General features: G+C 49.4%; 1 protein-coding gene across 4 annotated transcripts in view; it reads left to right on the plus strand.

Moving 5' to 3' along the window:
* PHF2 (PHD finger protein 2) overlaps nt 1–25,473 on the plus strand; it is a 95,326-nt gene that overhangs the window by 32,452 nt on the left and 37,401 nt on the right. For all 4 annotated transcript variants that reach the window (XM_033413664.2, XM_033413661.2, XM_033413663.2 and 1 more), the window contains exons 2-3: nt 20,123–20,208; nt 24,665–24,779. Coding sequence is in view for 3 of the 4 variants with exons in the window: in XM_033413661.2 (XP_033269552.2) it covers nt 20,123–20,208; nt 24,665–24,779 (201 nt within the window). In the remaining variant the exon portion in view is untranslated. The remainder of the gene's footprint in view (nt 1–20,122; nt 20,209–24,664; nt 24,780–25,473) is intronic.

Here is a 25,473-nt window from a genome sequence, read left to right on the forward strand (position 1 = left end):
CCCCCTATCCCCCCTGGCAACCACTGATCTTTTTACTGTCTCTGTAGTTATGGGTTTTCCAGAATGTCATATAGTTGGAATCATACGTATGTAGTCTTTTCAGACTGGCTTCTTTCTCTTAGTGATAGGCATTTAAGTTTCCTCCATGTCTTTCATGGCTTGATAGCTCATTTCTTTTTAGTGCTGAATAACATTCATCATCTGGATATGCAGCAGCTTATCTATCTATTCAACTACTGCAGGCATCTTCGATGCTTCTGAGTTTTGGAAATTATGAATAAAGCTGCTATAAACATCCATGTGCAGGTATTTGTGTGGACATAAGTTTTCAGTTCATTTGAGTAAAAACCAAGGAATGCCATTTCTGGATCGAATGGTAAGAGTACACGTAGCTGTGTAAGAAACTGACAAACTGTCTTCCAAAGTGGCTACACCATTTGCATTCCCACCAACAATGAATGAGAGTTCCTGTTGTTCCACATTTTCACCAGCATTTGATGTTGTCAGTGTCCCAGATTTTGGTCATTCTAATAGGTGTGTAGTTGTATCTCATTGTTTTGTTTTAATTTTACTTATTTTTGGCTGCATTGGGTCTTCGCTGCTGCATGGGCTTTCTTTAGTTGCGGCGAGTGGGGGCTACTCTTCATTGCGGTGCATGGGCTTCTCATTGCGGTGGCTTCTCTTGTTGCAGAGCACAGGCTCTAGGCGCGTGGGCTTCAGTAGTTGCAGCACGTGGGCTCAGTAGTTGCGGCTCGCGGGCTCTAGAGTGCAGGCTCAGTAGTTGTGGTGCACGGGCTCAGTTACTCTGTGGCATGTGGGATCTTCCCGGACCAGGGATTAAACCCCTGTCCCCCACACTGGCAGGCGGACTCATAACCACTGCGCCACCAGGGAAGTCCCGATACCATGCTATCTTGATTACTGTAGCTTTATAGTAAGTCTTGAAGTTGGATAGTGTCAGTCTTCCAACTTCTTTCTTCTCCTTCAACGTTGGCTATTCTGTCTCTTTACTTTCCATTTAAACTTTAGAATCAGTTTGTCAATATCCACAAAATAACTTGCTTTCCTTTTCATTGGGATTGCATTAGATCTATAGATCAAGTTGTGAAGAACTGACATCTTGACAGTATTGATTCTTCCTATCCATGAATATGGAGTATTTCTCCACTTATTTAGTTCTTTGATTACATTCATCAAAGTTTTATAGTTTTCCTTATATGGATCTTGTACATATTTTGTTAGATTGATACCTCAGTATTTCATTTTTGGGGGTGCTAATGTAAATTGTATTGCATTTTTAATTTCAATTTATAATTGTTCATTGTGGTATGTAAGAAAGCAATTTACCTTTGTATATTAACATTGGTATCCCACAACCTTGCCCTAATCACTTACAGTTCCAGAAGGCTTTTGTTGATTGCTTAGGACTTTTTATGTAGACAATCATGTCATCTTCAAACAAAGACAGTTTTATTTCTTCCTTCCCAATCTGTATATTTTTTATTTCCTTTTCTTGTCTTATTTTATTAGCTAGGACTTCCAGTACCATGCCGAATAAGAGTGGTGGTATTGAATATCGTTGCCTGGTTCCTGATCTTAGGGGAAAAACATCTAGTTTTTCATATTACATATGATGTTAGCTGTAGTTTTGTGTGTGTGTGTTTGTTTATTGTTTTTTTAGGACTTTGTAACCAAGTAGAGGAAATTCCCCTCTATTCCTAGTTTGTTGTGAATTTTTACACAAAGGAGTGTTGGACTTTGTCAAATACTTTTCCCCCATCTATTGGTAATGATTATATAATTTTTCTTCTTTAGCCTGTTTATGTGGTGGACTATGTTAATTGATTTTCTTTTTTAAAAATTATTTATTTATTTATTTTTGGCTGTGTTGGGTCCTTGTTGCTGCACACGGGCTTTCTCTAGTTGTGGCGAGCGGGGGCTACTCTTCGTTGTGGTGCACAGGCTTCTCATTGCGGTGGCTTTTCTTGTTGTGGAGCACGGGCTCTAGCCGCGGGGGCTTCAGTAGTTGCAGCACGTGGGCTCAGTAGTTCTGGCACGTGGGCCCAGTAGTTGTGGCTTGCAGGCTCACGAGCGCAGGCTCAGTAGTTGTGGTGTGGCATGTGGGATCTTCCTGGACCAGGGATCGAACCCATGTCCCCTGCATTGGCAGGCGGATTCTTAACCATTGCACCACCAGGGAAGTCCCAATTGATTTTCAAATACCGAAGCAACCTTGCTTAGGTGAAATAAATCCCTCTTGGTCTTTTTAACATATTGTTGAATTTGACTTGCTAATGTTTTGTAGAAGATTTTTGAATCTGTGTTCATGAAAGATATTTGTCTATAGTTTTCCTTTCTTGTCTTTGTATGGTTTTCCTTTCTTTGTCCTTGTCTGGTTTTGGTATTAAGATAATGCTGGCCTCATAGAAAGAGATAGGAAGTATTTCCTCTGCTTCTAATTTCTGGAAGAGATTGTAGAGAATTGGTATAATATTGTCCTTAAATGTTTGCTAGAATTAATCAGAGAACCCATCTGGGCCTGGTGCTTTCTATTTTGGAAGGTTTTTAAATATTGATTCAATTTCTTTAATAGATACAGTCATAAGCAGATTATTTCTCCTTGCGTGAGTTTTGGTAGATTGAACCTTTCAAAGAATTGGTTTATTTAATCTAGGTTATCAAATTTGTGGGCTTAGAGTTGTTCATAATATTCCTTCATTAACCGTTCAATGTCCATGGGATCTGTAGTGATGGCCCCTCTTTCATTTCTGACATTAGTAATTTGTGTCTTCTCTCTCTCTTTTTCTTTGTTAACTTGGCTAGAGGCTGATTAATTGATTGATCTTTTCAAAGAACCATATTTTGCTTTCTTTGATTTTTTTTCTATTTGCTGTTTTCATTTTCATTAATTTCTGCTCTAATTTTTTTTTAAATTTATTTCCTTCTGCTTACTTTGGAGTTAGTTTTCTTTTCTTTTTCTAGTTTCCTCAGGTAGAAGCAGAGATAACTGATTTTAGATCTTCTTTTGTAATGTTTGCATTCAATGCTGTAAATTTCCCTTTAAGCACTACTTTCACTGCATCCCATACATTTTCTTAAGTTGTGTTTCATTTTCATTTAGTTAGAAATATTTTTAAATTTCTCCTTAGACTTTGTCTAGGTGTTATTTAGAAGTGAGTTATTTAATCTCCTAGTATTTGGGGGGTTTTCTAGATATCTTTTTGTTATTGGTTTCTAGTGTAATTCCATTGTGGTATGTGAGCATCCTTTGTATGACTTCTAGTCTTTTAAATTTGTTAGCATGTGTTTTATTGCCCAGAATGTGATCTCTCTTGGTGAATGTCCTGTGTGAGCTTGAGAGGAATGCTTATTCTGCCTTTGTTGGATGATGTATTCTATAAATGTCAATTAGATCAAGTTGGTTGGTGGTGGTGTTCAGTTCAACTATATCCTTACTGAGTTTTTGGTCTGTTGGATATGTCAATTATTGATAGAGGGTGTGGAAATCTCTAATATAATAATGGATTTGTCTATTTCTCCTTGAAGCCTATCAGTTTTTGCCTCTGGTATTTTGATGTGCTGTTATTAGGCACAGACACATTCAGGATTGTTATATCTTCTTGGAAAATGAAACCATTTATCATTATGTAATGCCCCTCTTTATCCTGATGATTTTTCTTACTCTGAAGTTTACATTAAACTCTGAGATTACTTTAGCTATTCTGGCTTTCTTTTGACTAGCATAAGCAATGATATATCTTTCTTCATCCCTTTACTTTTTCTCCTCCACCTAAATTTTTATTATTTTCTAACAGACTTTTATTTTTTAGAGCAGTTTTAGATTCAAACTGAGCAGAAAGCACAGAGTTCCCATACCTTCCCTGCCCCTACATTGTCCCTTTACTTTTTAAAATTAATTAATTAATTAATTTTTGTCTGCGTTGGGTCTTCGTTGCTGCGCACAGGCTTTCTCTAGTTGCAGTGAGCGGGGGCTACTCTTCGTTGCGGTGCACAGGCTTCTCATTGTGGTGGCTTCTCTTGTTGCAGAGCATGGGCTCTAGGCGTGCAGGCTTCAGTAGTTGTGGCACGCGGGCTCAGTAGTTGTGGCTCGCGGGCTCTGGAGCGCAGGATCAGTAGTTGTGGTGCATGGGTTTAGTTGCTCCGCGGCATGTGGGATTTTCCCAGACCAGGGATCAAACCCGTGTCCCCTGAATTGGCAGGCGGATTCTTAACCACTGCATCACCAGGGAAGTCCTGTCCCTTTACTTTTAATCTATCTCTTTAAAATGAGTTTCTGATAGAAAACATGTGGTTTTGTTTTTTCCCCCCGACTCTTACAGTCTCTGTCTTTTAATTTGTGTATTTAGACCATTGATTTTTAAAGTGATTATTGAAAATGTTGGATTAATATCTATTATATTTGTTTTCATTTTCTATTTGTTGCCCTTGTTGTTTGTTTAGGCTTTTGTCTTCCACTCTTTTTCTGCCTTCTCAGGTTTTAATTGAGCATTTTACATGATTTTATTTTTTCTCCTCTCTTAGTATATATACTTCTTTTTAAACCTTTTCTTTTAGTGGTGGCTCTTGAGTTTGCAATATATATATTTATGGCTTGCAATATATGTATTTATGGCTAAGCCAAGTCCACGTTCAAACAATATACCACTTATGGATAGTGCAAGTTCCTTATAACAGAGTATCCCCTATTCCTCCCTCCCATCTCCTATGACGTGGCCATCATTCATTTCACTTATCCATAAGCTGTAATCAAGTTCATTGTTGCTATTATTATTTTGAACAAATTATCATCTGCTAGATCAATTGAGAATAAGAAAATAAAAGATTTCATGTTCCCTTAATTTATGCCTTTTCTAATGCTTTTCTTTTCTTTATGTAGATCCAAATTTCTGACTTACGTTCTTTTCCTTCTCTCTGAAGATATTCTTTTAACTTTTCTTGCAAGGTGGGTCTACTGGTGACAGATTCCCTCAAATCTTGCTTGTCTGATAAAGTCTTCATTTCTCTTTCACTTTTGAAGGATAATTTTGCAGGATACAAAATTCTAGGTTGGTGTTTTTTCTTTCAGCATTTTAAATGTTTTACTCTGCTTTCTTCATATTTGAATGATTTCTAAAGAGAAGCCCATATAATTCTTATCCTTGCTCTTTTATGAATAAAATGATTTACCCCTATGGCTTTTGTTTCCGGGTTTTCTCTTTTTCTTTTTTCTGTTACAGTGTTTTTAATTTCTAGCACTTCCTTTTGTTCCTTTCTTAGGATTTCCATCTCTGTGCTTACATTGCCCATCTGTTGTCACATGTTGTCCACTTTTTCCATTAAAACCCTTAACATAGTAATCATAGTTATTTTATTTCCTTATCTGATAATTCCAACATCTCTGCCGTATCTGAGAAAGCATATCTCATGCTTTCTCTGTTTCTTCAGACTGTGTTTTTTTTTTTTGTCTTTTAGTATGCTTATTTTTTGTGCAAAAAAGCTATTTTAAAGACAAGAAAACTGTCCCCCATCCAGAGGTGCTCACTTGTAACTGCTGTACACCACAGCCTCCCTCCCATCTCTTTTCTGTGTGGATGTTGGGATGACTCAGTGTGCTGTTTCCTGTACTGCAGCATAAGCGTGTCCCTGTCAGTACAAACCTTTGGGTGCATAACGATCTGTTAGGTGGAAACCGACTTAACAGCTCTCCTGTTGTTGGATACTTCAGTTTGTGAGTTTTTTAGTCTCTCCTGACCTGGGGAGGCTGAAAAGCAGGTTTTCTTGCTGTAGTATATGGACAAGGAGGCTGAGAGAGGCGCCCAGAGGGGCAGCACCCAGGCCAGCCTCCTCCCTCTGCTCACCCTGATGCTGCTGCAGGCCTGGGCTGGACCAGGACTCCTGGCATTTCAGCATGCTGGCCTCCCAGCATCCTATGACCACATACCAGCTATGCTGTTAGTTCTGCAGGTCAGTGTCCCAGAGCAGCTCCAGGCCTAGCATCTCCTAGGACAGATGCAGTCCCCTTGCTGCTGGACTGCCTTTCGGTCAGGATGTGTGCAGACCCTATGTTGGTGGGGGAGGAGGGGTTGCTACCCCAGACATCATCACTGAGGTCTGGCCAAGGAGGGAGCACTGGAAGGCCTCAGAGGCCAGTGGGACCTCTCACTACCCTGGCACCGGGCAGTGGAGGAGGGCCTCAGGTGGGCTCAGCCGCCTAGAGCAAGGGAGTGTATTCTGACCTGGTGATGGGGGCAGAGGCAGTGGTTGCAAACTGCCTGCTGGGCCACAGGTGTGTGCTGGGCCCATGATGTTGGTCAACACAGGGTTTTCAAAAACAGTTCCATTAGCTGCAACATATTAAAATCAAGAAATTTCACATAAAGATGTGCATTCCCACATTTTCTTGAAAAATCGGGAGATCTGACAGAGCTCAGTGCACATCCACAAGGTGCCCCCATGGGCCTGCTCGGCATTGGGCTGTGGTGTTCCCGTCTCTGCTGCTCACTGAGCTGAGTGGGGGCTGCACCTCTGCCCCCTCACACCTGCCCGCTCCTACCTGTGGGCATGCAGCATCCCCTGTGCACAGTCAGGGCCCATTTGATGGGTTGTTCTAGATGACCTTCAGGTCCCTGCCATGTAGTAATGTGATGGGTCTCTGAGGGAGGTTGTGTGGAGACCCGTGAGTGCTAGGGCTTCTGTCCTTTCCTTAGAGCTGTGTCAGGGAAGGCTGTCCCTGTGCATTGGGCTGACTGCTTCCTGCCATGTCCCAGAACAATATTAAACTGATTTGTTGAAGGAATTAGAGCAGGGTGTGTAGGCCCACTGCCTACGCTTGGCCTTAGTGTCCTCGTCTCACAAATGAGAGTGCTGGGAAGGATGGATTTTTGCTGAGAGTCCCTTCATTTTTTTTTTTTTTTTTTTTTTTGTGGTACATGGGCCTCTCACTGTTGTGGCCTCTCCCGTTGCGGAGCACAGGCTCCGGATGTGCAGGCTCAGCGGCCATGGCTCACGGGCCCAGCCGCTCCGCGGCATGTGAGATCCTCCCAGACCGGGGCACGAACCCGCGTCCCCTGCATTGGCAGGCGGACTCTCAACCACTGCGCCGCCAGGGAAGCCCTCCCTTCACTTTTGATGCTGCATGAGCCTTTGATTCTTACCTGCTTGAACCTGCTCTCAGAAAGTTTTGAGTACGTACCATAAGCACACGCCAGCACTTGCTTATGACCTACATTCTATGCAGATATATTTTCGAGAGTCAGAAGAGTATATCTTTAAAAGTCTATTTTCATCCTTTAAAAAATTCAAATAGCTCTAATATGAATCTAATCAGTTTATTGGGATTACAGTTGTTCTTTATAATGTTTAAAGGGAGATAGCAATATGCACACACAGGAAAAAATTCAACAGTCAAGAATTTGTCTTCGGTGGCAGCTCTGTCTCCTCCCTGCTAACCACCAGTCTTCTCCAAAGGTGGCCACTTGGGTTAGGTTTCTGAGTCTTTGCAGAACATTCTGATTACAGAGGAGCATGTGTATGCATTTCTTTCAATGCCCCACAAAAAAAATGGCTGTGTGCCCTGGCTCCTTCTGTAACTTGTGCTCTTTGCTGCACAATAAATCCTGGAGATTGTTCCAGATAGAAAGTGTAGAGTTTGTACTTCTTGGCATTCCAGACATTTACTTAAGTCTCCCCTGGATGGGCACCTGGTTGTTGCTGCACTAAACGCCCTGTACACCCCTGCGCCAGTGTACCTGTGCATTCCTGGAAGAGGGCCACAGACAAGGGTACACGTGTTCTCAGTATCAGCAGCTCCCATCCTAGAGGCTGTGCCAATGTGTGTTTCTGCTGAGGACATAGAATGCTTGTCTGTCTGCAGCATCGACACACCAGGCGCTCTCCAGTCTCCTAGGGCTGTGCCAGCCAATAGGTGGAAAACCTTGCAGTTTTAGTTTGCGTGTCTTACTGAAAGTGCTGTTGTATCTCTTTCCATACGTTGAAAAACCACTATGTCCTTTTCTGTAAATTGTTTACTAAAAGCCATGATTTCAATCACTGGTCAGGCAGTTTCACTATGTTTTTTTTCCTACAAAAAGTCTTTCTACTGTTTGCTCCATTCTTGACATGTGGTCCAGACCTAAACTGAGGTCTCGCAGAGGCACATAAGACTCCATGGAAAGCAGTCATTGATTTGGGTACTTGGTATTTTTCACTCCTGGTGCTGCTGTTCATTGTTTGGAATTGTTTGGGTTTAGTGTCCCTGAGGCCAGCAGCAGGGCACCATGGCAGGGCTATGGGGAGGGGTCCCCCTCAGCTGTGTCTCTGTGAGGTGTGGGAAAGGCCAGGTTTCCCTCCCTGACATGGCCTTGGTTAATTAGTGCCATGAGCCTCTGTGTCCTGCTTACTTCTCTCCAGCAAACACTTACCTACACTAAACCTGCAGATGTGGTTTGTACTTTTAAATGCTTCAGGAGTAAGATTTTAAGAAGGCAACCCTTAGGAGGGTTGTTTCAGCTAAGTCCACAGGAGCGTTGTGGACCCTTGAGTGCTGACCTCCCTCTGGTTCCATCCTGTTCTTGTTTGCTTATGGGGGGCGGTGGGGGGTGGGGGTGGCAGCGTCTGCTCAGTTGTGATCTCTACTGGAGTCTCCATGCCGACTGGAAATCAAGGACTTCCCTGCTTCCTCTGGGACGGAGCTGCCTATGGATTTCTAGGTCGTGGAGCTTTAGTGTTCTTGGGACTTTGGAGATGCGCCGGCAAAGAAGTTTGCTTAGGGCCGAGTTACAGGACTCGTGGAGGAAAAGTGACTTATGTCCCAGGGGGCTGTGCTGCATCTGTGGTTTCCACCAGTCACTCCTGGGGTTTTCCATCAGCAAATATAGTCCAGAAATGAGGTTGAGCAGTGAATTCCTAGGCAAAGCTGGCACCTGGGCACAGACTGTGGCTGAGGGCCAAGGTTGCTAATCAGGAGCGAGCCTGGGACTCATGCTATGCATGTGGGCTGCTTTTCTGGAAGGGGTTGTGTGTCCCCCTAAGAAGGAAGTTATAGCCCCTATGGCTCATGGAAACCCCAGGTGAGAGCTGAGAGGAGCATAGGTCCGGCCCCACCTGGCTTCCTAAAATAGGCACTGCTGTAGCAGCTCCCAGACCCCAGCTTGTCTTTGGAAATGGGCCTCATCCAATAAGTTAGGTGGGGCTTGGGGTCCAGATCTTCAGAACCTTCCCAAAGGCTCTACCATCTTGTCTGGACATATTGCCAAGACAATATAATTGCTAGGACATATTGGTAAGTGGAAACCCCAGGGCAATAACTGGATCAGCCCTGGACGCTGAGGCCACAGGTCCGACGTTGTGGGGACAACAGAGTGACCCCTCACAAAGTCGCTTCTTCATCACCTGATAGTGGACTTGCCCTGGCCAAGAGACTCCAGGGTGCATGCCCACGGGGGCACAGCCTGACCCGAGTCTGTGACCTGCACCAGCACCACCCATGGGGCACTCGTGTCGGGTGTGCTTGGGCAGGAACACCAGATAGTCCAGAACTCAGTGTCTGTAGGAGATCACTGGCTTGGAGCTTGCAAAAGGCAATAGCGCCAAAGACAAATAGCATCCCTCACCCCCATTTAAGGAGCCCAGAGGCTGGGCAGCTGGTGCCATGTGTGATTCTGGGTCAAATATACAAACAGCTGTGAGGAATGTTGTCAAGACAACCGGGAAAATGTGACTATGTAGACATGTGCATTAGGATACATCTTACGGTGTTAACTTTGATGTTGTGGTTATGGTGGCGACAGCTTGGTTCTTAGGAGACTGCAGGCTGATGAATTAGGGGGCCGGTCCTCATGTCTATAACATATTTTCAAGTGTTTCAGAAAAAAACTACAGAGATATAAAGCAAATAAGGGGGAATTGTTAACCATTGGAGAACCTGAGTGAAGGGAACATGGGCATCCATTGTAATTTTTCTATAGGGTTTAAAATTTCAAAATGGGAAGTGGGTCGGGAGAGCCCTCTCAGGTGATGGTGACATTGAGCAGGCAGAGACCTGTCACCTACCCCCTGCCTGAGTCCCTCACCTGTGCCAGGGGAGGGCCTGGGTCCTGTCCATCTCATAGTGGCACCTGTTTGTAGACTCCCCAGGGCTGTACTCCGCCCCACTTGGGACCCTTCCCGGGGCCTCGTGCTTGCTACCCGCTGCCCTGCTCCTCTCTATCCTGTCAGTCCTCTCACCGCCCCTCATACTGCCTTTGGTGCCTTTACCAGATGAAGGAGACTAGGGACGTGAGTCACCTGCTCCAAGGTGGCTGGCAAGAGAGGTGTGTGGACATTGGAGACCTTGACCTCCACCTGCACCCACTGGAGTGGGTTTTATAAACATCAGTTTATAGGGTCATGACTCACCTTGTTTAAACCTTTGAACTAAGAGAGAGGAGAAACCCCATGTGTCCTACAAGGTACACCTATGAATGTTTGCTTCCACTGTAAGTATGGATGCAAGTGTTTCTTTTAGAGATTGTGATAAATTGGGAATTTAAAGAAGTGAAGGCTCTTTGGGCTCTGCTTTCCTCCCCTGCAGTGGTGCTTCCTCCAGATTCCTGTGAGTGGTGCTCTCTGGGTTGGCCTGGAGGATGACGGAGACTCCTCTCCAGTGTGTCTGCCTGTGGCTTCCATCCCCCCATGGCTTTCCTCCCCTCCGTGGCTTTGTCCCCCCGATGGCTGCTGTTCCCTCATGGCTTCCAACCCCCCATATCTTCCATCCCCCAGAGGCTCCTGTTTCCCCTGGGTGCCCCATCCTGCTGAGGAAAGTGTGGAGAAGCACAAACAAAGGTATTACGGCCAGGAAGGAAAAACTTTGGGCAAGATGGGGTGGGGCTCAGCTGGTCAGAGGCCACTGGCCCCTTATTCTCTCCTTGGAGATAGGGAGGGGCTGGGCTGGAGTCCATTCACCTCAGAGTCCTGGAGGAGTGGATGTGACACATCTGGGAAGAAGAATAGATGCTGACATTCTTTCCATATGGATTCTGTGTTTCCCTCTGGAGTTCTGCTCTTAGCCACTTGCTGACAGATATGAGAGCATGTGTCATGATCCATCAGACCAGCAGGAGAAAATGCTGCTGCTGCTGCTAATGATGATGATGATGGTGATGGTGGTGATGGTGGTGATGGTAGTGATGATATTGGTGATGATGATCATGATGGTGACGACTGTACTGATGATGATGGTGATGGTGACAATGACTACAACGAGCAGTAAACTGTCTGCAGGCTCCTGCTTGTGCCAGGCATGGCGCTGGGCACTGTACATACGATCCTTTTTGAGCTTACCAGCCCCACTGGCAGGGGCTGGGAGGACAATTGTCCTTCACATTCTGGAACCTGTTTTCATTTCTTCTGAGTATGCAGTCCCTCCCCATAGTCCTGGTTATCTGTGGCTGTGTAATAGTCACCCCAAAACATAGTGGTTTCTGACAACAACTGTGTGGATTTTCCCCACAAGTCTGCATCTGAGCTCAGCAGACAGACCTACCCCCACCACATCTCTGTCATTGCTCTGTGGCTGGGTCCCCACGAGGTCCAGGTGGAAGCCACATGGTCTGTGTGACTCTTGGGGGTCCTGATATACTGATCCCCCGGGCTGACTGCCCTCCAGGGTTGGTAGTGAGACCCTCCTCTGTGGCGCAGTGTCACCTACCGCCCCCCAGGCCATGGCAGACACCCTGTCATCCCATGCACACAGGCGCCCCCCTCCCTGGGGGCCAGGCTTTTCCAGCTGGGTCAGGTCTGGCTGTTTTCTCTTTCCCCTTTCCTGCTCCTCTTTATGAAGTTGTCCTATGAGGGCTCAGGTGCCTCAGGGGTCCAGTCCTTACTGCACCCTCCACCTCCTCCTGTGGCAAAGTGTTTCTGCCTACTCCTGCACAGCAGGCCCTTGGCTGACTGGAAACTGTGAAGGCTCCTGAGCCTGGTGTACGAGCTGTGGGGTGCAAACAGACTTGGCTGCCCCCACCTGCTCTTGCCACCTTTTCGCGTGGTCCTGGCAAATGCGGACCTCTCTGGGCCTCAGCTTCCCCCTTGCACAACATGCCTGAGGCTCTTAGGGTGAAACCACAAAACCCATGGACAGCTGTTGCCTGGGGGCATCCCGAGGTGGAACCCAGACCCACTGCCTTGAGCCCATGTGTGGCTCAGAGGGTGTCAGTTCCCTTCTCCCACTGTGATTTCTCCCCTGTCGTGTGGAGAAGGTTGTGTGGCTCCTGGACTAGTGGCTGGGCATTCAGTGATTTAGTAGTTGTTACACGATTAGGGCCTAAAGGACCGCCTTAAGTTTGACATGTGGCTGATGACCATCTTGAAGCCGAGTGGTGACCGAGTTGTGGTCCCCATGGCTGCATCGTGTGGAGTTGTGTCAGTGACCAGTTTCTGGGTATCCTTTGGAGACTGCAGGCTGGAATGGGGGAGGATGAGGGAGGAAGAGGATGGCTGTGAAGTGGGGCTGGCTTGACATAGGATGAAGTCATCATGAGGGGAATCACTGAGCACCCCCATGCCTTCTAGGGCTCCTTGGCCAGCCCAGGCTTCCATGCAGGTGTCCGCCTGCCCTGCGTCTCCCTGTTGTCTCCAACGTGGGCTCTCCCCTCCATCGGGCTCCCTGGGGGAGACCCAGGGGCCCTGAGATGGGTGTCCCAGCCTTGCTGCAGGGTGGACAGCTCAGGAGCCCTTCTCAGTGGGGCACCAGCACCCAAGAAATGTGGGAGGAGGTGAGCTGGGAAGGGGCACCGTTCTGACTTTCCAAATAAAGCAGGAATTTTGCTGCTTGTTATAAAAAAAATACACACTCATTTTCAGTGATTTAGGAAAGTACAGAAAAGTGTAAAGAGAAAACAAGCATGCCACTGCCCGGCACCAGTGTGGAGCCCTTCTGTATCACTGTGTGCCAGGGCTGTAGTTTTAGTGTCTGCAGATCTTAAACATGTAAACTCAAAAATAAAACCTGCGTTTTGATGACTGCATAGTATTCTGCTGTGTGAGCCTAGCATGACCTGGGTATCTGACCTCCTGGCTGGAAAAGTTTACTGCTCCTAATTTTTCGCTGTTTTAAATAATCTTGAGGTAGACTATCTTGCATGTGAATCTTGTATGCACTTCTACTTTCTGCCTTATAACAGGTTTGTAGTTGTGGAATTACTGGCCTGAAGGATAAAATCCTTCTTAAAGCTCTTGGCACACACGACCATATTTGGGGAGACTGCTTCCTATGTTAATTCCTCCATGGGCAGGATGAGTGCCTGGTCCCAGTGGCCCCACCTGCATCATGACCATTATTGACACGTCAACTGTGCCACCTCTGAGCTCCTCGGTGCTTTACATTGCAGGGGCTGGCATGTGAGGCGAGGTTTGCCCGTCCCCCTCCCCTCGGGAATTGACAGGGGCCACTTCCTTTTTTGAGGCTCCTCCCCTGACTTAAAAAAAAGTCAAAACAGTGTTACAGAAGTTTTGGTTTATGTTAAATCAACATTCTTGACAACACAATAGAAAAAAACCACAATGCAATCTAATTGTGGATTCATGAGAAAATTCCAGCCTTGATTCTCAAAGGCTGAGCAGAGGAGTGTGGTGGGGTGCCCAGGCCGGGCCAGGAGCCTGTGCCCTGGGGAGCTCCTCTGGCAGGGCTCTCACCATGAGGTCATACCCTGCATGCTTGGGGCTGGGATTCTAGAAAGTCCTGCCGGAAGTCGCCCTATTGGATGGCAGAGCAGGGATTACTGTGGGACGACCTCAGAAGAGCCACTTCCTCTCTCGGTCCCCCTGGCCCTTGGTGTCACAAGGGTCTCACAACCAGAGCATCTCCAAGAGGCAGATTCAGATTTTGCACAAAGAGCAGGGAACCCAGGCTTCCTTGGGAGCAGGACTTCCCAAGGGTGGCTGGCCACTTTGGCAATTCTGACGATTTTGCCACCTTTGCAAGTGTCTGAAATCTGCAGCCTCCCACCCCTCAGTTCCCTTTTTCTTGGTCATTTTCTTTGGTGTCTTATCCCCCACTCACCTCTGCCTTTGAAAATTCTGTTGTCTTTCTATTCACTGGGCTCTGGGTACCAAATTACCTTTAATATTTGTTTGGGGTTGACTTTCTGGCATGCTGGGGTTGCTGGTGGCTCAGATCAAACCAGTTCCCGGCCCCACTGGGTCGTGAGCCCCTGAAAATGCAGCTGCATCTCTCCTTGTTTCTCATCACCTGCCCCCTCAGTGTCAAGGTGAGTGCGGTGGACTGAATGAGCACATAGACAGGAACACATGGGCCCCCACACACACTTGCACACACATGTATGCACACGTGTGCAACTTACATATGTATGCACACATACATGCAGTGCACATACACTCACGCGCGCGCGCGCACACACACACACACACACACACACACATTCACACACCCCATAATTTTGTTCTGGGTTTTCCACCAAAAGAAATTATACCATACACATTCTCCTATTACCTACGATTTTTCAGTTTATAATTACTGTGGATATCTTTCCATGTCAGGATGTAAAAATCTACCTCATTCTTTTTATTTTTAAATTAGTTTAGCAGTATCCTGCCCGCACAGAGCATTCTGCATTACCGTCTGCGTGTGCCGGGCAGGTGGTTTCCAGGTTCCCTTTATGCTGTGAGGCCTGGGTCCAACCTCGGTCTGTGTCCCAGCCTCTCCCTCAGCTGTCACATGGGCAGAGCCATCCCTGGGCCCCTGGGAGGTCTACAGGTTGGTGGAAACATCACTCATTCATTTGAGTCTTCTCCTAGGCACCTGGAGTCCTGGGTACCAGCGACCTGGGTTCTCTCCAAGGGAGGGAAAGCGGGGTCAGCAGGATCCGTGTTGATGTCTTAGGTGGCCCTGGCAGCCTGTGCTTCTGCCTGCTGCCCACCCCCTGGGTGGGCCACGGCTTTCCATCCTGGGCACTGGGGCTGGGCAGGCTGGGTTTGGCCCCTGAAGCTTCTGTCCTTTAGGAAGCCATGTGGCCTATGGGGTGCTTGGGTGACTGCTGCTCTCACCAGAGTTAAAAAGGACAAACGCCACAATTATCTGGCTGAATGCGTCTTTTCTCCAAGGTGTCAGGGCTGTCGCAGTTGGAGCTCTGTTTCAGAACTGATGTCCTGGGTGATTCTGTCCCCATCTAGCCTTGAGGTTTGTGTAGGGCTCCCCTGCCTTGGCCCCACAACACCTCTCCCAGCTGCTGGTCTTTTCCCCTGTGCCCTGAGTTACCTCCCCCACTCTCTCTCCCTGCCTCTGCCCCTCTCCCTCTTACCCTCATGCCCTCCCCCAGTCACCACAGTGTGCTCACCTGGCCAGCCCAGCCCAAGGCCTGGCTGACCCTCCCAGGCTGCAGCTGGGGCTACCTTGTGCAGTTGTGATGATCTTGGGGACACGGATGCAGCTGGGCCCGGACATGTCCAGGGCCCAGCTTGCAGGTGATGCCCCTCATCCTCCTTTTTCCCTTGGACCATTTGCAGGTAACTTCGAGCCCCTGCTTGGGCCTGGAGTGTATGGCAGCCTCTAGTGCCTGCTTCCCAGGAGAGTGATGCCCACCTTCCACCAAGAAGCTCATTGTATCCTCATAGAGCTTTCGTCTGTTGCAGTCCTACAAGGGGCAGGGGGCAGGAGACAGGCGAGGCTCTTGGGTGCCTTGCTGTAGACACAGGAGGACTAGCAGGCTGGGTGTGCTGAGCCCCCCACGTCCATCAGGGCAGTCCTTGGGTGCCCAGCTCTTGTTGTGAGCCAGCAGTGGTCTCCATGGGGTGGGTGGCCTGTCTGCCTCTCCTAGGTGAGGGGTAGCTCTAAGGTGTTCCCAGCAGAACAGAACCCACCTTCCCTGCTTCTCACTTTCTCTTTCAGTCCCGGGGCCTTCCTGCACAACATAGCAAACAGCCAGACCCATCCTGGCCCAGGTGAGACCTGAGCCCACCAGGTGGTGGTGTTCTAAAGACCCCCAGGGGTGGAGTTGGGGTGTCATGCACAGTGCACATGGTCGTGACCCCTGTGTCTCAGCTTCCACACCTGTCACAGGGGCCCCTGCCGTGGGCTTTCCAGAGCATGGTGAGGCTTCAGGGATGCGTGGGACCAGCAGGTAGTGTTTGGGGAGCCAGTCCCAGTAACTAGGCCTGAGGAACGCCAAGTGGGGTTTTGTATTTTAAGGCACATTGGTTTCCTTCCTTTTGATTGACCTGGAGCCTCCATCAGAGAAGCCCCTTGGACCTTCCAAGGTGCACCTGACTCCCGACCTCCTGAAAGGGCCCTAAGTCTGTGTCATCTGACCTCAGACATCCTGCCCACCTGTAGGGTCAGTGCCGGCACATAGAGGCCTTGCAGCAGAACCTGCTGCAGCCTCCTTGTTTGTCCCTGGAGCCCCTGGGACCTGGGCAGGCAGGGGTTCACACCGGGCCATGGGACAGAGGCAGACCCATCAGGGGAGGTCGGCCATCCTCAGTGTTTGTGAGCTCCAGGGGCTGCCAGTGAGAAGATAGCCTGGAGCCCCTGTCCAGTGTGGACGTGCAGTATGCACTGTTGACCTAAAATCATAACACAGCCAGCTGTTTTACCAGCAAAATGGGTTTATTCAGGCACAGCAAAGAACTGCAATTTGGGACATGCAATCTCTGGCAAGCCACAGGAAAGTCCAGGGAACAAAGGAGAGTAACATTCTTTTATAAAGGAGAAGGGAGAGTTGGGAGGAGCTGTTGTAAAACAAGAGTCCATTGGAGGAAACTGGGAGTTCGAAATATAGTGGCTTTCATTGGCTAAGTGTGACAGCCTTTGGTTGGCTGGGCTGTTGCCAGGCAAGGAGAAATTCTTCCTCCTTCTGGGTAGTAAAGTAGTAACATTCTTCCTGTTGGAGATACAAAGGTGTAGTCTCTTCCTCTGGGTCTATAATTGACACTGAGTGATAGGGTGTAAGAGCTCTCCCTTATGGCCTCCTGACTCCATTTTAAATGAGGGTCTGTTTATTAATTTTCACAGGACTCCAGGTGTGGACGTGGGGTGTAACTTCTGGGTCCAGTCTCTGGACCTGGCCAATCCTGAGCAGTTGCAGGGCTCTGCCTTTGTCTCAGTCCATGGCTCCTGGTGGGTATGGGTGATGGGGGCTCACTGTGTGCCCAGTTCTACAGTTGCTGGGTTTGAGCCATCTTCACCCTGGTGTGATCGCTGGTATCATGAGCCCACTTTATGGATGAGCAAACTGAGGACAGCCAGCTCGGGGCCTGCCATGCAGAGGAGGCCCAAGGCACAGGACCCTTCTGTAGCCTGACTCTGGAAGGCTGGGGCTTGGAGAAGACTGGTAGGGAAGGAGCAGAGGGTCAGGCCTGGTGGGCTAGCCCTGGCTAGGGGGTGGGGGTTCAGGTGAGCCAGCTCTTCCTCCTCCTGGGTGGAGAGAAGCTGTCCTCTGCTGCCCCAGCCTCCAGGGAGTGCCCCATGCCTGGGGGCTGGGAAGATCTGGCTGTGTTTACTGTCCTCACTGTGCCTTTGCCAATGTGGCATGCTACCAGTTTAATGTGTTCGGTTTTGGTTAATTTGTCAGTTGAAAATGATATGTATTGTGATTTTAGCTTGCCTTTCATGGGTGGTTAGTGAGGTTGGGTATCCTTCTCACACAGCTGTAGCATGTGCCTATTCTGTTCCTGGCTCTGCCCTGTTCTGTTGGGAGATCCCCACAGTATATAGTTCATGGAGGAAGAGTAGAAAAACTTTGCTATATTTGCTGTACATACTTTTCATAGCACTTTGAAGTTTGTTTTCATGATTTGGAGCACTGTTTCAATCCATCAGTGTCCTCTCCGTTTTCCTTTCCATTTTCTTTTTTGTTTGTTTGTTTGTTTAGAAAGTCACTTTGCGTCATGAGAGCAAATGTGCCCTCATGTTCTGATTTTGATGGCTTTGTCTTTGACATCTGACTCTTTAGATTTCTTTCACTTTATTACCGTTTACGTTCTGAAGTGAAGACCGAACTTTATGTTTTCAAAAAACACTTGCCAAGGTCTTTCGGGCCTTCAGGCTCTGTTCCCAGGGCTGTCGGACTGCAGCAGCTGTGGCAGGCAGTGTCCTGCCCAGGGACCCTGGGGCGTTGGTGGCCTGCAGAGGGTCTTGTCTGCTGAGTGCTCCTCCTGGGCCAGTGGCTGAGGGTGGGGGGAGAACTGTCCCTCTGAACGGTGAGGAGACCTTTGGGTGTGGGCAGACAGCTAACCTCTCGTGCCTCAGTTTCCTCATTGTACAATAGGGCTAATGATAATTATCCCGATTACCGCAAGGTTGTTGCAAAAAAATGAATGTAGAGTTCTTGATGCTACCAGATGCAGAGTCAGCACTCAGCCAGCCTTAGTGATGATGGGTGGTGTCACTCTCACAGGGCCACCAGGTTCTTTTCTCTTTCTTTTTTGAGATAAAATTCACATCACATAAAATTAAACCATTTTAAAGCGAACAATTTGGTGGCATTTAATACATTCACAGTGTTGTGCAACCATCACCTCTATCTAGTTCCAGAACATTTTCATACCAAAAGGAAACTCTGTGTGCACTAAACAGTCACTCCCCATTCCCCTCTGCCCCCACCCTCTGGTGCTGCCAGTCGGCCTCTGTCTCTCTGCATTTACCTATTCTGGGCATGATCATGTAAATGGAATCACAATGTGTGGCCTTCTATGTCTGGTTTCCTTCACTCAGCACAATGCTTTTGAGGCTCATCCTTGTTGTAGTGTGCATCAGCACTTCATTCCTTTTTAAGGCTGAATACTACTCCATTGTATGGCGGCACTGCAATTTGTTCAGCCATTCATCAGTTGACAGACATTTGGGTTGCTTCCATCTTTTGGCTATTGTGACTAATGCTGCTGTTAACATTTGTATACAAGGATTTGTTTGAGAAACTGTTCTTAGTTCTTTGTGGGTCTATACCTTGGAGTGGAATTGCCAGGTCATATTATAATTTTCTGTTTAACCTTTTGAGGAACCACCATACTGTTTTGCATAGAAAATGTACCATTTTATGTTCCTACCATGAATGTGAGAGGGTTCTAATTTCTCCACATCTTCACCAGCACTTGCTAGTTTCCTGTTTGTTTTTTTCTTTTTAAAATTATAGCCATCCTAGTGAGTGGATAGTGGTATCTCATGGTTTTGATTTGCATTTCAGTGGCATCCAGATGACTTAAGGCTGTTGAGCTTCTCTTCATGAGCTTCTTGGCCATTTGTATTTCTTCTTTGGAGAAATGTCTATTCAGATCCTTTGACCATTTTTAAATTGATTTGTCTTTTTGTTGTTAAGTTGTAAAGTTCTTTATGCATTCTGCATGATAGACCCTTATCAGGTAATATGATTTGCAAATATTTTCTCCCATTCTGCATAGTGCCTTTTCACTTTCTTGATAGTGTCCTTTAATGCAGAAAAGTTTTAAAGTTTGATGATGTCTAATTTATGTCTTTTTCCTTTTGTTTCTTGTGCTTTTGGTGTCATTTCTAGGAATCCATGCCCAAATCCAAGGTCATGAAGATTCACTCCTGTGTTTTCTTCTAAGGGTGTTATAGCTCTTATATTTAGATTGTTAATCCATCTTCAGTTAATTTTTTGTATATGGTGTGAGGTAGGGGTTCAACTTCACCGTTTTGATATCCAGTTGTTCCAGCACCATGGTACAGCTCCCTGGGGAAGGTGACTTAAAGCCGTCCCCTTCATGGGGTCTGGAGGGGCCCTGCCTATGGCTGCAAACTACCTATGGTGAAATGGTGGGGGTGCCCTGGCTCTGAGACACGGCCCCCCCCCCCCCCCCGCCTCAACCTCCCTGGGCTCTGTGGGGACAGGGCAGTAATGGCCCTCATGGAGGAAGGCCCAAAGGATGGCTGGTTCCCTCTGCCTTTCCCAGTCACATATGGTGAGGTCTTCCTTGACCCTCCCTCTCTACTTCGAGTCTCCCATCCCATCCATGTGGGCCACTGTCCTCACACACACCCTGCCCCAGCTGCCCTCATGCTACCCTGCCCTTCCTCTTGAAAAGTGAGTGGGAGGTGCTGCAGATCTTTGCAGGGGAAGCTCTTGAGGAGTCAGCTGACTGCTGGTTAATGATGTCTGTTTCTCCTTCGTTTCAGCTGTGTTGGAGTGGAAGAGGAGGAGGCCCCAGACATCGACATATACCACTGCCCAAACTGTGAGAAAACCCATGGGAAGTCCACCCGTAAGTATAGCACCATGCTGCTGCTCCTCGGATCTGACTATGGGGGCAGGGTCTCTGCTTGGCCTTGACCCCAACCCCAACTGGACCCCACCTTGCTGATGTGAACCGCCCTGTGTAGTTGCAGCCAGGGGACTCTGGTATCTAGGAACCACCTCCTGCCTCATTTATTGCCCCTCATGGCTTTGCTGGGCCCACTGTGGCCCCTCCTGATTATCTCCTGCCTGCACATGCAGCTGGGGCCCCTCACGGCCTTTGCAAAGAGCCCACCAGCCTTCAAAGTCCTGGGCAGGCGTTGCAAAGTCCAGCATTTGCAGTGACCAGGCAACCTGAGATGGGTACATAGGCTGGGATATGTCCAAGGGACCATCCATCCCAGCCCTGCCCAGCTCTGCCCAGCTGGCCATCTCTCTGCAGGGGTCCAGGAATGTGCATTGTTGCAGATTTGCTCTCCTTCCCTTCTCTAGCACCCCCTGCGTGGAATCTTAGGTGTTCACCTTTCTCTCTCTCTCTTCTTTTTTTCCAGCAATGAAAAACATTTTATTTCCTGTCAGTTCTACATTATTAATAAGTAAGAGTACAGGGAGGAAAAATAATAGTTGTTTTTTTTTTTTAATTGAAGTATACAGCCAAGGAATTTTGTATTTTTGAAATGCAAAAGAATTCCCTTTCTCAAACTATTTGTGCATTACAAGGACTTTATCCTCCTCCCCTTCCATCTGGCCCTCTGGGGGTGTGGGAGGCCCAGTGGGGGCTCCCCAAGGCACAGGCTCCTCCAGGGTGGCCCACATCATGGCTGGGTGGCAAGTTCTAAGGCCGGGTCTACGTGGGGGAAGTGCCATGACCTTCTGGGGCTGGACCCCTGTAGCCCTTGTGGAGTGAGTCCTGTGGATCCAGTGGGCATAGAGGGAGGACACCAGCACAGGGTGAAAGCCCACCTCCAGCACCCCTGTTCTGTGAGTCGTGGCCAGCCAAGGGAGCCCAGCCCAGCCCCTTGGGAAGCTGGGTGAAGTGGGGTCTCACCTCTCCTTGACTTTTCTTGGGCCTCTCTTTGTGCCTGGCCTGTGCCCCATCATCACTAAGTGACCATGGGAGCTGTATTCCTTTCGGCTCTTGTGCTCTGCCCTCCAGCGCATGTGGGCATGAGGTAAGTGCATGAGAAGATGAAGAAGAAAAGGCCTGGTGGCTTCTGAACTTCCTAGGCATGAAGATTCTCAAGTTCCTGACTTACCCTCATACCCCTAGAAGTTGGCAGCACTGATGCTCACAACACAACTCCCCTAAACGACCCGATCCTCCTGGTAACTGCTTTGCAGCAGATACAGGAGGATGACTGTCACCCCGTGGCTTAACCTGAATTTCTGGCACCTCATGAACCTCCAGGAAAGCTCAGGGCCTAGGAGAGACAAACAGGGTGTGGACCCAGGTCCTGCATCTCGTGGCCCTGGGTGTGGGGTGGGGGGCTGATCAGGGCTGGGGCCGGGAGACAACCCCCTGCCATATAGAGCTGAGTGCCTGGGTAGGCGCTACCCTGGGAGGTGCTCAGGGAGGGTGGGGGGCAGGGCCACCTCTGTGAGCGCTGTTCTAGATCAGCAGACAGTGTGGGACTTCAGCCTGGCAGGACCTGGCAGCCCCTCCTTGGCTGTGTGTGTGTATGTGTGTCTTGCATGTGTGCACGCGTGTGTGCGTGCGTATGTGATTTGTAAATTCTGTGAACCAGACTTCTTGTTGTTATTGAGGCCCGTGTGCCCATCAGGGACGAAGGCACTGGTTTTAGCATCTTCCGCCAGTGTGCACTCCTAGATTGCCCATCACCCTTTATTTTACATGTGTGTGCCCTGACCAGAGCCTGTCTGTGACACACTGGTTGGTTTTTTCTGCTTGGATTCCAGTCACACCTTCCACAGTAAGGCCCCTCGATGACCCTGTGCCCCCTGGGGGCCACCTAAGCCCATGAGCCTGCCTCCTTTCCTTGCCCTGGCCTGGGTGAGATTTGTGATGGGCACAGTGAGGTGGGGATGGCAGGGGGAGGACCTGAACAGGATAGAGTTGGGGAATGGAGCACCATGATGGGATGGAGGCGGAGTTCCCAGGGTGAGCTGGGCCTGAGGCCATATCCCTCTAGCTTTGCGTGTCTTACCAGATCTCAGGGTTCTCTCCCCACGCTGTTGCCACCTGTCCCTTGGACTGATTTTGGTCTGTGACCCTCACAGGTTTACGCAATTCACAGATTTAGAGTGAGACCCAGGAGTCCCTGTGGGAACTCGGCAAGGTATCCTTACTGACACGAAGGCTCACGGGAAGCGGGTGACATGGCCCTTAAAGTGGTTCTGAATCCTGGTGTTGCCTCTTGTTAGCGCTATGACTGCTTCAGAGGTTACTTACTAATTTCTTACTTTCCTCCTGCCTGAGGCGGGTGTAGCTGTCACATCTTCCTGGTGGGATGAACCACGCTTAGGACGGTGGGCCGGGCTCTGGTGCTGAATGCCTTAGGGACACCTCTTGCCCCCATAACCCGGGGGGCCCACTGAAACCCACCAGCTTCCTGCTGTCTCCTGGGCACCTTGTCAGAGGGTGCCTTGGGCCACCATAGGCAGGAGAAGGCCCAGCCTCTGGGCTTAGGAGGGTCATGGGACCTGGGGAGGGAGGGAGCCCACCAGCCAGGGCTGCAGAGGGGTTCAAGGGTAGCCCCATGGAGCTCAGACCCTGCCTCACAGCTTCATCTTTGGCTGTTGTCCCAGCATACCTGCTCCAGCCACAGTATCAGGTGTATTCCAGCCTCTCCACGAGGTTCTTGGAGCTGCCCAGTCCCGGGTGAGGGCCTGGGAAGCCCAGGTGGCCCAGGACTGCCACTGGCCCCTGGTCAGCATGCACTTCTCAGGCCCAGCTCCTGGCAGGCAATGGAGATGCTGCTTCTCTCTCCTGCTGCCCACTGCTCCCCTGCATGTCTGCTATCGCTGGGCTGCATGCCCCCTCCAAGACTTGGTTTCCCCACATGGCCTTCTGACACAGGGCACTCGATGCTCACGAGGAGCCTGGGAAGCCAGGACTAGCATTAATGATGAAGCACAGAGATACCTAGTAACTTGCTTAGGGTCACATGACTACAAGATAGTCGGATCCCTTTGGATCTCCTGTCTGTGCCGGTGCTGCCACCAGAAGTTCCAGCTCCAGACCTCCCTTCGTAGGATCTCGACAGATTTCCATAGTATCCACTCACACCTTGGTCTTGGAGACCAAGCATGATGTAAATATCACCTGTTGTAGGAGACAGTCTCAAGGAGCTATGACTTGATGTGACGGGGAAGGGGTGGCAGTTTGGAACAGAGGTCAGCTCAGCCACCATCCACCGAGCGCTTTCCCCTTCTTGCTTTAGGCAGGTCCTACTCGGGGCAGTTGTCAGCTCCCTTCATCCCCACAACCACCGGGATGCAGGAGGACTGCAGCCCCCACCCTGTCCCCATCTGTGAAGGACAGGCACCCTGAGGGCCCCACCAGCTCTCCCTCACCTCCAGTCTCATCTCAGCCTGTTTCAAACCCTTCCAGGCAGTCCCCAGGGATGGTCTCCATGCCTGGCCCATCTTCACTCACCGAGTTATCTGTGGCTGCCCTGAATGGGGGCAAGGGTATCAAGGAAATAGCTTCCTTCCCTCTGGGGGCTCAAAGTCCAGTAGGGGCAAACGTTAGTGTGTATGCGTGTGCGCGTTTGTGCTTGCGTGTGTGTGTGTGTATGTGTGTGCTAGTGTGCACATGCCTGTCCCAGTCCAGTAGGGGCATGTGTGCTTGTGTGTGGGTGCGCATGCATGTGTATGTGTGTGCACACATGTGTCACAGCCCAGTAGGGACAGGTGTGTATGCTCACTTGTAAAAAGTCCAAGGTGGGTGTGTCCAGTGCCCTTGGAGCATGTGTGACAACAGGACAGCCTGAGGGAGTGGGCAGGGGGTGGGGAGGGCAGAGGGCACAGCAGGTGACGCTGGCCTGCCCTGCCTGTGAGTTGTGGTCTGTCATGGCAGCAAAGGTCCCAGCAGGGAAGGACAGGGTTGGTGCTGTTTGAGGGCAAATCTGAGGGGAGGCCAGGTGGGAGGGGTCCTGAATAGTGAGCCTTAGTGGGACCTTCTCAGGAGGTGCCTCTGACGAGTTCTCAGCAGACTGAGTGCTGAGTGACATGGGGTCCCAGGAAGGCCCCAGCTTTCGGGTGCATCGTCTGAGCTGGCAGGTCGGGAGGTGAGGTGGGGGCTGTGACTTAAGGATGTGGAGGGTGGGGGCTCCTGACCATGTGACAACTTGGGGTCCTAAGAGGCAGGGGAGGCTGGGTGGGCCAGGGACAGGGAACCCCAAGTTCTTTGCCTCTGAGGGGTCTGAGTCTTGCGGCATTCACGGTGGCTGCCCTCCCGGCCGGGTCCCTGGAGGCAAGGGGAGGGGGCTGTGGGTGATGACCTGCCTCTTGTTCCCCCACAGTGAAAAAGAAGCGAACCTGGCACAAACATGGCCCGGGGCAGACTCCTGAAGTGAAGCCCGTGCAGAATGGCAGCCAGCTCTTCATCAAGGAATTGCGGAGTCGGACCTTTCCCAGGTGAGCAGGTGGCAGCCTTTTCCTCTCCAGCCTGCCTGCTCCCTCCGAGGTCTGGATACGTACCCCACCACTAGGGCTCCAGGGCCATGAGTTTCCCTCTGGGGGAGCAGCACAGTCCCCGAAACTCCAGGTGCTCCCGGCATGGGGGCTGATCTCTCCCTTCTCAGCACCTCCAAGGACAGTTTATGGGGACCCTCTTCACAGCCCGGGAGGGAAGGGACCTACCTCCCCCACCTGGTATGGGCCTTCCCATGGAACCTTCCTGAGAGAGAGGCTACCGTCCCCATTTTATGGACCAGGAGTGGGGGCTGGCGTCCAGCCTGAGACCATCCTCTGGAGGTGGCAGGTCCTGGTGTCAAATGGCTGTGGGCTTTCCTCTGTGTCCATGGCCTGGTGGGGTGTCCCTAGGTCTTCTTAGAGCACACCCTCCCCCTGCACAGCCTTGTCCTATATGAGGACCGAGGGCAGAGAGCAGGATCAGGGCCACAGGAAATGGTTTCTGGTGAGGGGGGCACCGTGACTGCATGAACGTGAGGTTGTACAGACAGCTGCTCTGAAACACCCTTGTCCCTTCACAGCTGGAAGACAGTTTCTGTTTGTCTGACAAAGTCTTTACAAAGTCTTTACTTCTTCTTCACTTTTGAAGGATAATTTGATGGACACAGAAGTCTAAGTTGGTGGGTTTTTTCTTTTA

The sequence above is a fragment of the Orcinus orca genome, chromosome 6, assembly GCF_937001465.1.
Source record: "Orcinus orca chromosome 6, mOrcOrc1.1, whole genome shotgun sequence".
In the NCBI taxonomy this organism is placed as follows: Eukaryota; Metazoa; Chordata; class Mammalia; order Artiodactyla; family Delphinidae; genus Orcinus; species Orcinus orca.